This window comes from Anomalospiza imberbis, chromosome 5 (assembly GCF_031753505.1).
Source record: "Anomalospiza imberbis isolate Cuckoo-Finch-1a 21T00152 chromosome 5, ASM3175350v1, whole genome shotgun sequence".
Lineage (NCBI taxonomy): Eukaryota > Metazoa > Chordata > Aves > Passeriformes > Viduidae > Anomalospiza > Anomalospiza imberbis.
Window position 1 is genome coordinate 39,650,514 of NC_089685.1, and position 12,742 is coordinate 39,663,255.

General features: G+C 37.8%; 1 protein-coding gene across 3 annotated transcripts in view; it reads left to right on the top strand.

Annotated features, from left to right (window-relative positions):
* The window catches only part of TMTC2 (transmembrane O-mannosyltransferase targeting cadherins 2), a 230,874-nt gene that overhangs the window by 93,691 nt on the left and 124,441 nt on the right, over nucleotides 1–12,742 (top strand). For 2 of the 3 annotated variants that reach the window (XM_068190320.1, XM_068190321.1), the window contains exon 2: nucleotides 6,009–6,579. The exons of the other annotated variant lie outside the window; for it this stretch is intronic. In XM_068190320.1, coding sequence (XP_068046421.1) covers nucleotides 6,009–6,579 — 571 coding nt within the window. The remainder of the gene's footprint in view (nucleotides 1–6,008; nucleotides 6,580–12,742) is intronic. 3 annotated transcript variants of the gene reach the window in all.

The window sequence follows — 12,742 nt, forward strand, 5'->3', positions numbered from 1 at the left end:
GTTTAAAACCTTCATAGTTAGTTTTTGAAATATTTATTAGTTAGAATATAGTTAGTTTTTGAAATACTCTGGGTGGAAAAAAAAAATTTAAGGCCATCTCAACCTTCTTGTAACCAAAATGTTTTGAACTTCTAGTTACATAAAGATTTCAAAGCTTTCTTAGTCAATAAGAAAATCAATAGATGCAGCATGTTTCAGTGTAGTTAAAGCAATTCCTGATAGCATTCAGTATTATATGTAACCATTGCCACCACTTCCTTCTTTTCAATAACATCCTGCATCTTTAGTTGCAAAATTATGAAGTCTGGAAGAGTGCAGCTGATGGGCTGCTGGATCATAGCCAGTCACTGGCAAAGTCAAACCACAGCAGATAAAGTCATCAATGGAAATAAACAAGGGTCTAGTTATTGCTTATTTTAAAAGATCCATTTCTTTAAAAGACATAGTGCAGTACAGAAAAATCTTAAAAAGTTTGTGTGTCTTTATACTGTGGTATAAGACTATAACCTTTGTGTTCTTACTGTTTTTCCTTGTGATTTTACTGTTTTGTTTTCTTTAGTATTTTTATTTCTTTGTTTTTGGCAGTGGTTGCAATCATCCAAGGGTATAGTTACAGTTGTCTCATCCATCTTTCCACTCTGTTTATATCTAATTCAGGAAAGTCTCGTCCAATAAAGTTTTACAAATAAAACACTATTTACAGACCTGTTATTTGTAGCTCCTGTTTCTTCTAGTACTAAAATGAAGTCAGCTGTAGAATTACTTTCATAGTCCAAAATACAGAATTAATGTTATAATTTGTTAACATTTTCCAGAGGTCCTGTACTAACTCTATATAGAGTTATTAGATTGCACTAGTAATTACATAAGATAGGAAAATTATTTTAAAACTATGTGTTGTCTTCAGTGTTTGAACTCCGAGTTCACCTCTTTCTATGCAATTAGGAAATGACCATATTATTGGCAGAAATTAACTAGATACAAAGTTCTAGTAAGCTAATTTCTCTTTTGTGATGTTCTGTTTTCCTTTAATTAGTTTAAAATACGACTTGATCCTAGGTGTTTCCATCAATCTGTATGTATAGACCCATTCTCTGAGCCATCTAGCACCTCAGGATCCTATATGTCACTTGGCTAGTTGTTGCCAAGTATTTCCTTTCTGAAAACACTGGAATTATTAGATTTTCTTTAGAGATTCACCTAAGAACAATTTTTCTTGAGATAAACCAAAAGCAGCAACTTGGAACTCAGAGGATGCACAGATTTTGGTCTCCTGCAGGTGTCCCTAGTTGATATACAATATAGAAGCTTATGGTTTGGGATTTTATTTTTGGGTGTTGCTGCTTTTTTTTTTTTTTTTTTTTTTTTTTGTGAAGTGACATGGTTAAAACTTTACTACCTGCTGGATTTGAAGGTAAATTAAATTCCACTTTAAGAACTGAGAAAGATGAACTTTAACACACAACATGTCAGACATAATTGTCACCAGAATGGCAGATAGTTTCCCAGACTATAATTAAACTTTTAGATGAATGTGTTTTTATGCACTTAAGCTTATTACTTTCTTAAGATATCTCTGCATATTAAGTAGTATTTTCTGACTTCTACTTCATCCTGTCAATACAATGTGTGTATGTATGTGTATATATATATATATGTGTGTGTGTATATATATATGTATATATATATATGTATATATATATAGTAGTCTGCAGGCAAGTATGACAAGCTCTACTTCCCTCCTTTCTGACCACCACCTGCCTAACAACCTGTAAGTAGTCTAGCGGATTTACTTAGCTGCTGTATGTTTTGGGGATGTGAAGCTGTTTGTACTCAAGCAAGTAGGCTCTTGGCTGTGTTTTCAGTCTTGTTATCTATATAAGTAACATATAGTCTTGAAAGCATCCTTAGGGTGTCTCATTAACTCATCCACTGTAAAAATACCCTAGGGTGTTTTTCTATTGCTATTCAAGAGAAAAGCACTAAATTAATATTGTTTTTAAAATGAGGAAAAACAACAATGAACCTCCATGTTCAACCTTGCCAGTCCATCACTGACTATCTGTTTTATGTGAGAGACGTCTGGTCAATGGCTTCCTGCATGCACAGTTGGGAATTTTCCTTTTCCTTTAAAATATGTTGTCTGCTTCAAATGCTGATGGTAATTTTCAGCATATGGGTACCATTACCAATATTGAAGCTGGATATAAGGCTTAACTCGTTAAATCACTTTAGAATGTCGCATCTGTTTTTTTACGCTAGTGTTAACACCTGGATCAGTTTAACACCAGCACAGAAGTTTAGGACATACATAGTTGTTAATTTTGAAAACATCTGGAATTTTTGTGTGTGCACATGCGTGTATATGTGTATGTGTGAATGACTGTACCTCTGGCATTTTTAGGTTTGATGAATAAAAACTCAGTGAGTCGTGTTCAAGGTGTGTGCTGACCTGTGGCAAATATGTGATTTATGGCAGGAGGCAGAAGCATTGTTTCAAGTGGATTAGAAATGATGATTTTGTCTTTACAGTGTTTTTGTCTTTCTTCAGCTTTCTGTTTCTGAAGAACTGATAACTGAATCTAATTCCTTTCCTTCCCCCTGCCCCAAGCATGTCCATTTGTTGTATACTGAATAAGATATGCCATTCTCCTGGGATGTGTAAAATGGGCAGGCATTGCAAATTGAACAAAGCACGTTCCCTGCCTGAGTGTGCAGCCCTGTTCAGAGGCTGCTTGGAAGTAAAATGCCACTTGTGTTGGAATTTTGAGAAAAGACTTTCTCAGGCGACCCGCTGCCTTTTAGCGAGAGCAGAGTTTGCAGCTCTGGCGAAGAATGATGACTTGATTCTCTTATGCCCATTAGCAAAATTGGACTAATATGCAGGACATAACCTCAAGATAAACTGTAAATGAAGCTGGAAGCAAGGCTAATACAGTATTTTGTAATTTCCTTTATCCCAGAGTCTTTTCCAGAGCCAGCAATTAATATAATTTTCTATCTGCAGAGAGTGAGGGTGGCTGCTAGCACAGGAGGCTTTACTGGAGACAAGCTGGCACTGCTACCAGTGTGAGGAGGTGTTGCTTTCAGAATTTCTGCTAGAACTGGAGACCAAGCAGGGTAAATGGCTTGGTGATTCAGTAACTAGAGAAAAAAACAGAGCCTTGCCACAGCCAGGAGCCAGGGCAGCCCAAGCCCTGGGCATTGGGCACTTCCCTGGGGACAGGGACAGGCTGGGATACAGGTTCAGTTCAGTAAGATGTGTCAGGGTAGGGCCCAGGGAGCTGAAGACTGGCCCTACTGAGGTGTCCCTGGAGCAGGGGCTGATGGCCTTGGGAAACTCACATGGGCTCCTGGGCCCTGGGCAGCATCGGGGAAAGCTTCGGAGACCTGACATGAGGTCCTGGGACTGTGGGCAGAGTGTGGGAACCTCGGGAGGGGGATCAGGCTGTCAAGGCTCATTAATGGCCTTGGAACTGTATGGAAACCATACAGAAAGAAATTTTAACTTTATTTAAAATTTTGATCTATAGAAAATACAGCATTTGATGTGACTAAACACTGAGTAAGGTAGAACTGTCGGCTTCTGTGTTCTTCATGCAGATGGGCAGGTACTAGAATCTGTTTCATTTACATGCACAAGAAACTAGGAGTATTATAGAACTGCCCGCTGAAATCTGTATCCAAATACAGTTTGATCAGTACTGCATCTTCAGGGCTTCCTTTTGATTTTTTTATTGTGTGTAGAGCTTTTTTTGTTGTCTGTTTCTTTGTTTTAATTTTTAATATGGACAGGTCTAAACAGAAAAGGATCAAGGATGCATGAAATTTGTTGCTAAAGCTCTGAATAAGATTTGGCTGAATGAATGCCTTTGGAATGTACACTAGGTTTCTTTGTGAAACAGTTTACTTTTGGTGGGGATGAGTTCAATATGAGTGTCTGCTGCATGAAAACTATCACCTTAGAGAGAAGGCAAACTAAATACTAGAAGCTACCATTTCCTGGGAGCAACCTGGGAACTGTCTGCGCTCTTTGTACAAGAATGCTTTGCCTCAGAGGAGGGTTATTGTGCTGGCAATTTTGTTGCCACTTACTTTCTTATGTTTCCCCAAGAAAAAACACTTCTGCTGTTCATGGTTTCAACTCTAAATCCTGACATCTGATAGCCATTTTTAGCCGCTGGGAGTCTGTCGTCTAATATATTATGTTTTTCTTAGAGAATAGACTCTTTCTTGCCTGACACTTGCTTTTTTTTTGCCAAATTCCTAGTTTTCTGATAGTGGTTCTGAGAGTTATACTACAAGAGGAAATCAGAAACAGAGGAATTAGGTTTCAAGAAAGGACAACACAGAAGGACAAGATAAATAATGCGGAAACAACAATCTTGTTTTCCTCCAGTGTTGTCTTGTGACTTGCCTACAATGAGAAAAATGTGTGTGGGGTTGGGAAAACAAATACAGGCAACCTGATCCACTGCATAAGCAGAAGTCAGAATGAAAATTTTCAAATATTCTAAAAAGCATCATCAGATCTTTAAAGGATTTAAGCTGACCTCTCTGTAACCTCTATGTGCTCAGAGACAAAAGGACATGCTGAGAGGAAGCATGTCTGAAAGCATTACAGCAGGATGCTCTGGACAATGGAAATGCTCAGCTGTGTGGTATTTGGAGTATTTGCATGGAGATTCTGTGGTGCAGTACATCAGTTTTGGGCATTTTTCTTCCCAGAACAAGACAACATTCCTGAAATGAATACCACTTAAAAAAAAAAAAAAAAAAAAAAAAGGGATTTGCTTACAGGTTCTAAGGAAATGGAGAATGTGATGGGAGTCTTGGAACATGAATTAGTCGTGCATTTTAAATGTGGCCTTAAGCTTTACACCTTTTTTTTTTTCTTTTCTTATCTGAATTGAAGAATTATTAATTATAGGACGGTATTTATTGGTAAGGCAGATAGAGGTTTTGAAGAGAGAATGAGATAAAAATCATCTCTCGTGTTTGTTTTTTTGAATAAAAGAGTCTTTGAGCTGGCTGGATTCTTAATTGCCTTAATAAAATAAATGCTAAATGAGTTAAGGTCAGTAGTAACAACAACGAATCTTTAAATAATTGCTTGAATACAAGTAACTAATCAAATTCTAGTAATCTCTTTGCACTAAGCAGGTCTCACACCTTCTCCCACTGCATAAATTTAAATGCAAATCTTTGGATTTGTACAAACACTACAGGAGACAGATTTTTACAGTAAAAAATTAGACTTGGAAACTGCTAATGGCTGGCATGAGTTCTTGCCAGTGTGGTTGTAAGCATAAATGCTGAAAGCTGGAGCATTTTTTTTCTAATCAGGCTGACAGACTTGAGTTCATAAGCTAATACAATGTAATTTTTTTTCCTCAATTGGAAATACAAGAAGTCTAAAAAGAAAGTGTATTTTCATCTGTGAAATATTCTGTTGTCTGCCTTCAGCAAGTTGTTGCAGAAAATGTTGTCAGTCAAAATGTGCACAAGACAATTATAGAAGGCCCTGTCCACAAGCAGAACATTGCATGCTCCTACCAACTTCTATACTTACTGTTTACCTATGTTAGCAAAATCCTTTCCAAAATCTAAATTAAAATTCCAGTATAAAAGGACAGTTGGGGTTTTAGTTCTGATATACTGGAGGATCCATTGTTTCAACAATAATGTTTTCAAGATTTTCATATTGCTTTTACATTTTAATTATAACTCATCAAATCTTAACTGATTACTCCTGGGTTAGACTCAGAAGAATGTCACTGAAGGGTGTTTTAATTTAACAGAAACAGTGTAATGTCTGTTTCTAATGTTTTAAAAGCCAATTTATATGGAAATTCTACTCTAGAAGGAAGTCAATAGATATGTAGTTTTTTAACACCTCCTGTTAAAATTCAAAACTTGAATTTGTAGCAGTGTGATTGCATTTTCACAGCCTTTCATTCATAGCCATTTTCTTCTGTTAAAATTAAGTTTTTATTTGTCTTTTGTAGTCGAGCTATCAAGACAAACCAGGACCTTTTGCCTGAGACGCCGTGGATCCATATCTTCTACAATGACTTTTGGGGGACACTGCTTACTCACAGTGGGAGCCACAAGTCCTACAGACCTCTCTGCACACTTTCCTTCCGCATTAACCATGCTGTTGGGGGAATGGATCCATGGGGCTACCATCTTGTAAATGTCCTCTTACATGCAGCAGTCACTGGCCTTTTCACAAACTTCTCCAGGATTCTCTTTGGCGATGGGTACTGGACCTTGACAGCAGGCCTGCTGTTTGCATCTCATCCCATCCACACGGAAGCCGTAGCAGGGATTGTAGGGAGGGCAGATATTGGAGCCTGCCTCTTCTTTCTGCTTTCCCTCATGTGTTACGTGAAGCACTGCTCTACCAGAGGTTCCTCACCAAGTACTTGGGGCTGGATCTTGGGAGCAGGGCTGTGTGCAGGATGCAGCATGCTGTGGAAGGAGCAAGGAGTGACTGTTCTGGCCATTTCAGCTGTGTACGATATCTTTGTATTTCATCGACTGAAAATGCATCAGATCATTTCTGCTTTATACAAGGTGAGTCTCCTTTGTGGTAAGCTATTTGTGGGGCACCATTCACTGTTAAACAGGTGCTAAGTGTGTTTTTGAGTACACAATAATTCTTACTAGTTTAGTTGACTCCCAAAAATAAGCTCAGATGTTTAATGCTGAAAGAACACTTCAAGAGCTTTAGTATGGTCTTCTTATATTTTGTTTAAACAATGTGTTATTAGCCATTGCTATGACTCGATGCTGGGGTTGGTTTTCTTCAATTTTCTTACTTCCAGCAGCTCCCTCATTCTGTTTACTGTGAAGCACTGGATATCTGAGTTGAGCACTGGATATCTGACTGCCTTTTGCAAAGAATTCGTTTGTGCTCTTATCCTCTTGTATCTTGCAAACTCAGCTTTGGTCAGGCGTGCAAGTTCGGCAGCTGATATCATCAGCTTTGCTCCCTGAGGCAAAGATAAAACTCTTATTGTTCTAGTTTAACAAAGATGCATAGGACTTGGTGCATGCTTTTGACACATTTTTTTCTTCCCCTAGTATTATTGCCTTAATCAAATAAGTATTTCCTATTTTTTAACTTCTTCCCCAAGAACAATCAAGTAAAATAAGCAGACAAACAAACTCGCCAAATCCCCTAGCTTCCCACTCACAAAACTGTGTGTATTTTAGTGGTACCCAGAAACCTCAGTTAAAATCAAGAGTCCTTTACAGCATTTGCTGTACAAATGAGTAAGCTGAGTATATCTAATTTTATTTTCAGTGAAATGGCAGTCTTTCAGAAAAATACTGTCTTGACAAAAGGACAGCAGTGTTTTGTTTGGACATGTGTTGTCACATTTTTCAGTGAGAGGTAGATTGCAAAAATGTATTTTGTTTCATTGCTTTGCTTATCTCAAACCTTGATTTGAAAATTTTGTTTTCTCTTCCAAATGAATTCAAAAGAAATTGTAGCTTTTGATAAAGCAGTGATAATTTCTGTTTGTGTAGACTATATAGCTGTAATATAAAAAGAAATTAGTAGGGTAAAAAAAAAAAAACAAACCTAAAACACCTAGTCCCTTGTAGTTTCCTCTTAAACTGCTCTAAGGTGCTAACTTAGTTATTATGATATTTTCTGACAAAATTCTTTCCTGGAAAAGGAAAGAATAATTTTGTATGTATAGACACACATATTTGGGTTTTTTTACACATGTATAATGACATATGTAAGACCTCTGAATGTCAGTAGCCAAACAGTGTATGGTACATTGTGCATCTAACACTGAGCAGAAACAAACAGGAAACTGATGAAGTTGTTGCATTTATTTTTTTCCTTAAAGTGCATCTGCAGCAGCAGGCTTTATACTGAAAGACACAAAGATGAGACTTTTTCAAGTGCTTCAAGGAGTTTAGTTAAAAACTGAAGTGTTACCCTATCCTATGGAATTAAACAGTTGTAATAACATTCATATGATGGAAAATTCTGAACAGCTAGACAATTTTTATTCTTAAACACTCGTTGCTCAAACCCAAAATCTTTGCAGATGTTTCTGATGTTTTAATTGAGAAAAGCTTGTTCTCACATTTTTCCTCCTTTTCCACACCAGGCCAGAGTAAAATTGGTCCAGGAGATACCTGAATGATACAGGTGAAATCCAAGCTTCCACATCCTAACTTTTTGAACATGAGGTCTCTCTTCCTAGGTGTGGAGCTCTAAATTTGGATGCCTGGCTTGTGAGGGTTTTTTGCACCCAGCATCAGAGTTGCCTTGGACAGAAAGGCAATGGTTTTGAAAATTTATTTTTTCATCTATAATGCTAGAAATAGTAATTTTGTGTTTTGTAGATTACAGACCTTTGTGGAGATTGACAGTTTTATGGGGAGAGACTACATTGAATGAAAATACGAATATTTCAATTAATTGGCCAAAAATGCATTTTTTAATTCACTGAATTACTAGGCTGCATGTTTCTTGCATACATGTTCAGGCTGAGTGCTTCTCAGCCTGAAAAAATTAGAATTGTGTCCATGAACCTGTTCTGGAATTTGTTCTTCATATTTTCCTGGTGTAATACTGGGGGAGGGCAGCTTCAGGAGAAAGGGAAAAAAAGACATCAAACATGTCAGTTGAGGAAAAAGTTGTAGTCTTTTGCAGTGTGTTGGAAGGCAAAAGTGTAGAATGGAGTCAAGGAAGAAAGGAGGGTAATTTAAAACTTGGTTAGCTCAAGGCTGTACTACCTAAGTAAGCAGTAACTGAATGCTTTGTAATGGAGCAGTAGAAAGGTCCTATCCCTTTCAGTCTGCCTAACCTTTAGCTCAGCCCTGTCCAGCTGAGCTGATACAGCTGTTTCCTAGGCTGTGCTGCAAACTGAACTGAGAGGAAATGCAGGTAAAAAAATAACCTTTAAGCACCACACCCCTCACCCCATATATCCCAGATACTTCTTTTAGGAGTTACTTTAAAGCTGAATCAGTTCAGTAATATTGAGTCCTTGTCATTGCCCTACAAATTACTGTACTGATTACCAGTGAGAGGAAAGATGCAGTGTGGGCACAGAAACAAGGGATGGAGAGAGATGGATTTGGGGGAGTGGCTGGTTAAGGACCTGGGCTTGAATGCTGCCAGACTATGGCTTTCAACTTTGAAATCTATGACATTTTCCAGAATATAAGCCTATTTTTTCCATCGTGTTTTTATCTTTGGGCCAATTATGCAATGGCATTAAATGATGGCTACTACATAGGTCAGTTGTCATATGCATCCTGCTTTGTCACATCAAGAAAATGAAAGCATCCCTGTGCAATTTGAGTAGACTGGCAAGGCTTCTAAACAAGGTAGCTGCAAAGCTGGACCACTAGCTGAGCAGATTAATGCTGCCCCTTATTTAGAAACTATTCTTGAGGCATCTTAAAAATTTATATTATTACCACTTATTAAATAATCCACCTCTTTTCTCTGTCATCTGTGTATTGGTTATTCAGTAAAACTTGGCTGCTGATTTTTTTTCTGCTGCCAGGTCTTGTATTCCTGTCTGCCTGTGATGCTCTCACTCTGTCTGGAAAAGTTGTCAGTCTGGACTCCATTTCATTTGGTTAACTCTATTTTATTCTGATTGATTGACATGAAGGTATTCACTGTCTTTGAGTCAGAAGACTTTGATGGAATTGTATTTATTGCAGTCATAAATGAGTTGTCTGAAATGAAAGTAATTTAAAAAGTGATGTTCTGCTGGGATAAAGCATGCCTTGTGGAAGTAAGTTAGACTTTTGTTTTATTTTTCAGGATTCCAGACCTTGAGTAATTTCCAGTGTAAGTTGCATAGCAGGTATGCAGATTGATTGAGTTGTCAGGTGTGATAGGTATCAGAGATTGTACCTGTCAGCAGCTGGAGTTGTGCAAGTAAAACCACCAGAGGTGTAGGACTGGGAGGGGGAGCTTGAATATGGGAGAGAACTGTGATCAAGTTTGTTATTACAGAAAATATACAAATACAGAGGCTTAATTGTTTTGTACTTGCAATATTCAGCTTGAGTGCAGAAGCATTAATCAACAGTCTTCTGTCCAATTAATAGTACAAAGCTAATGTAAAACCTACTGTGCTGCTCTTTTTTTATCTTGTGGGTTTTTTAGGTTTTCTTTTGTTTGCTTGGTTGTTTTGTTGTTTGTTTTTTTTTTAAAGTGTGAATGGATATGAATAACATTGGCAATTAAAAAGATGGGCAAATGCATTTAAAGCTCATTTCTAATATAACAGTAATGATAAAGTATTTATTGCTCTGTGGCTTATGTATACAAACTGCTCTACAGAAATAACTAAACCAGATGTAACTTCTACTAATGTTGCACTGCTACAATACAGTAACATTTTAAGCAGATCAACATATTGTTCATACCGGGTATTTGTTATACCAAAATAAGAAAATGTATCTTTCCCATCACATATTTGATTAAAATCTCCCTCCAGGAGGTCTGTCTCACATGTGGAGTTAGTTATTGGTGTCTATAGCTTAACATGAACCACAAATTGGATTGCAGGATGCATTATCTAGCCTCCTGTGCTATTATAACTGTATTGGTTTGTAAAAGGCAATTTTATTGGAGGCCTATATTTTATTTATGGTAATGATGTAAACCTGGGGCCTCCATGGATGACGTGGTCAACCACCAAACCATGTTTTATAAAACTCTACTTTTTGGTCTTGGAACGGTCTTAGTTGTGGGTGATATGCTGCTGGGCATTGGATAAAGCTACTGATTTTTGAGAACACTCCTCTAAACTTCAAGTAGGCCACTTTCTGCATTTTTTTGTCTTTGAAGTTACTACTTTTAGAACTACTGTGCTTTGAAAAGCAATGTCAAAACAAAATGCTGCTCTTGATTTAAATTTGCAGTTTTATCCTTCTCTTCTGAGGAGCTCTAAAGCCTTAGTAATGTAGTAGTCAGTGTTGCTTATTGCTCATCTCTTCTCCATTTGCAAGTTATGCTACTTGCAGTAATGTTTCATCATTATTTAGAATCCAACTTGATGGTTTATTTTCTGCTCGTTTTCCACCATCTAAGGAATTTATTATGCTGAACTTACCCAGAGGCCTTGATATTTTGGCACAACTGATTGGAAACCTATTATTTTGTAAGTTATTTCTCTTTTGGGTGGGCATGGTCCAGTCTTGTCTCCATGTCTTTGAAGTATAGTATTTACAGTGTTTAGACTGTTAGGGCAGCAGCTACTCCCTAGCAGGACAGACTTCATCCTTGGAATCAGATATTTAGTAAATATGCTTTTCATAGAGACTCCTTTTATTCCAGTTAAAAATAATTAATAACTTACAGCTTCAAAACATGACTTAACCTTTCACAGGGCTCATTTTGTCTAACAAGAGTCACATATTCAAGTGCACTGAGCTGTTAAATACTGCATTTGTGGGCTGGGTAACCCTTAGCATTTCAAGAACTGTGGAAGATATTGGGGGCTCCATTGCCAGCTGGGACCCCGTTTATCCCTAGCATCTCTCATTCTGCAGTAGTCAGCTGGGGGTAAATTTTCCTTTCAGCTTTAAGGCTGTACAAAATGCTGAAAATGGTGAGACGAATGTGCCTGCGCATACATTGCTCATATTTGGGGATGAGCCAGCCTGATGCTTTTCTCTTCACTCTGCTGGATGGCAACAGCATGAGGCCTGTGTGGTCTTGACCATCACTCCCCCCACCAGATATTTCCTAGATAAAATAAGCTTTTTCCAGTTTACTGCTCCCTTGACAACTTCAAGTAGCTAATACTGCTGTTTCCTGTAGTTCCCACAGCTCCTTGCTGCTTTTCTGTTTAATCCTGAAATAAGAATAGCAAGATTGGCCTCCACTATCTTTTCAGAGATATTGATCTCCTGCAGGTCCCTGTGATGTCAGTGGAGTGGTACTGACTTGGACATCAATATGTATAAATAGCTGTTGTTTCCTGAAAATATTTTCATGGAGTGATTTAAACCACTGGAACAGATCACATATGACAGAAATACAGCATCTTAAGGCAAATTTATCAGAGTTGTATCTTGTGAAAAATGAAGAATCTTAAGATGTCTTGCTGAAGTCACTGACACTGGCATAATATGGATTATATTTTAACATTAAATCTGTAATGGCTTCATTGGAATTGCCACTAAAATCCTCATTACTTTTATCTATCCACTTGAAGTCTGCAGTAACATTTAGGAGCCTGTATTTGAGAATGCTTCTCTAGAAGGATGAAAAAGGCAAAGCCTTTTTTAATAAATAAGTAAATAAAAAAAAAAGAGAGACAGCTTTTCATATTTACAGGAACTGTGGAGAACCTTCAATTTACCAGAAAGGTTAGTTTGCCAGAGAAAGGTTGTTACTGTCTTCAGTCCTACATAAGATTATACTGCATGGTAGCATACAAAGTATGCTGTGTTGCTCCATTCTTCCCTGTTGTGGTTTAACCTCAGCCCCACACAGCCACTTGCTCACTCCCTCCCCTTAGGGTGGGGAAGGGGAAAACTCAGAGTCTGAGGTAAGATACTTTGATAGGTAAAGCAAAAGCTGTGTGTGCAAACAAAGCAAGGAATTCATTCACTGGTTCCCATGGGCAGGAAGGTGTTCAGCCATGTCCAGGAAGGCAGGGCTCTACCATGCACTGCCCTTAGATGGGAAGACAGACACCATCACTCTGAATATCTGCCCCTTCCTGCTTCTTCC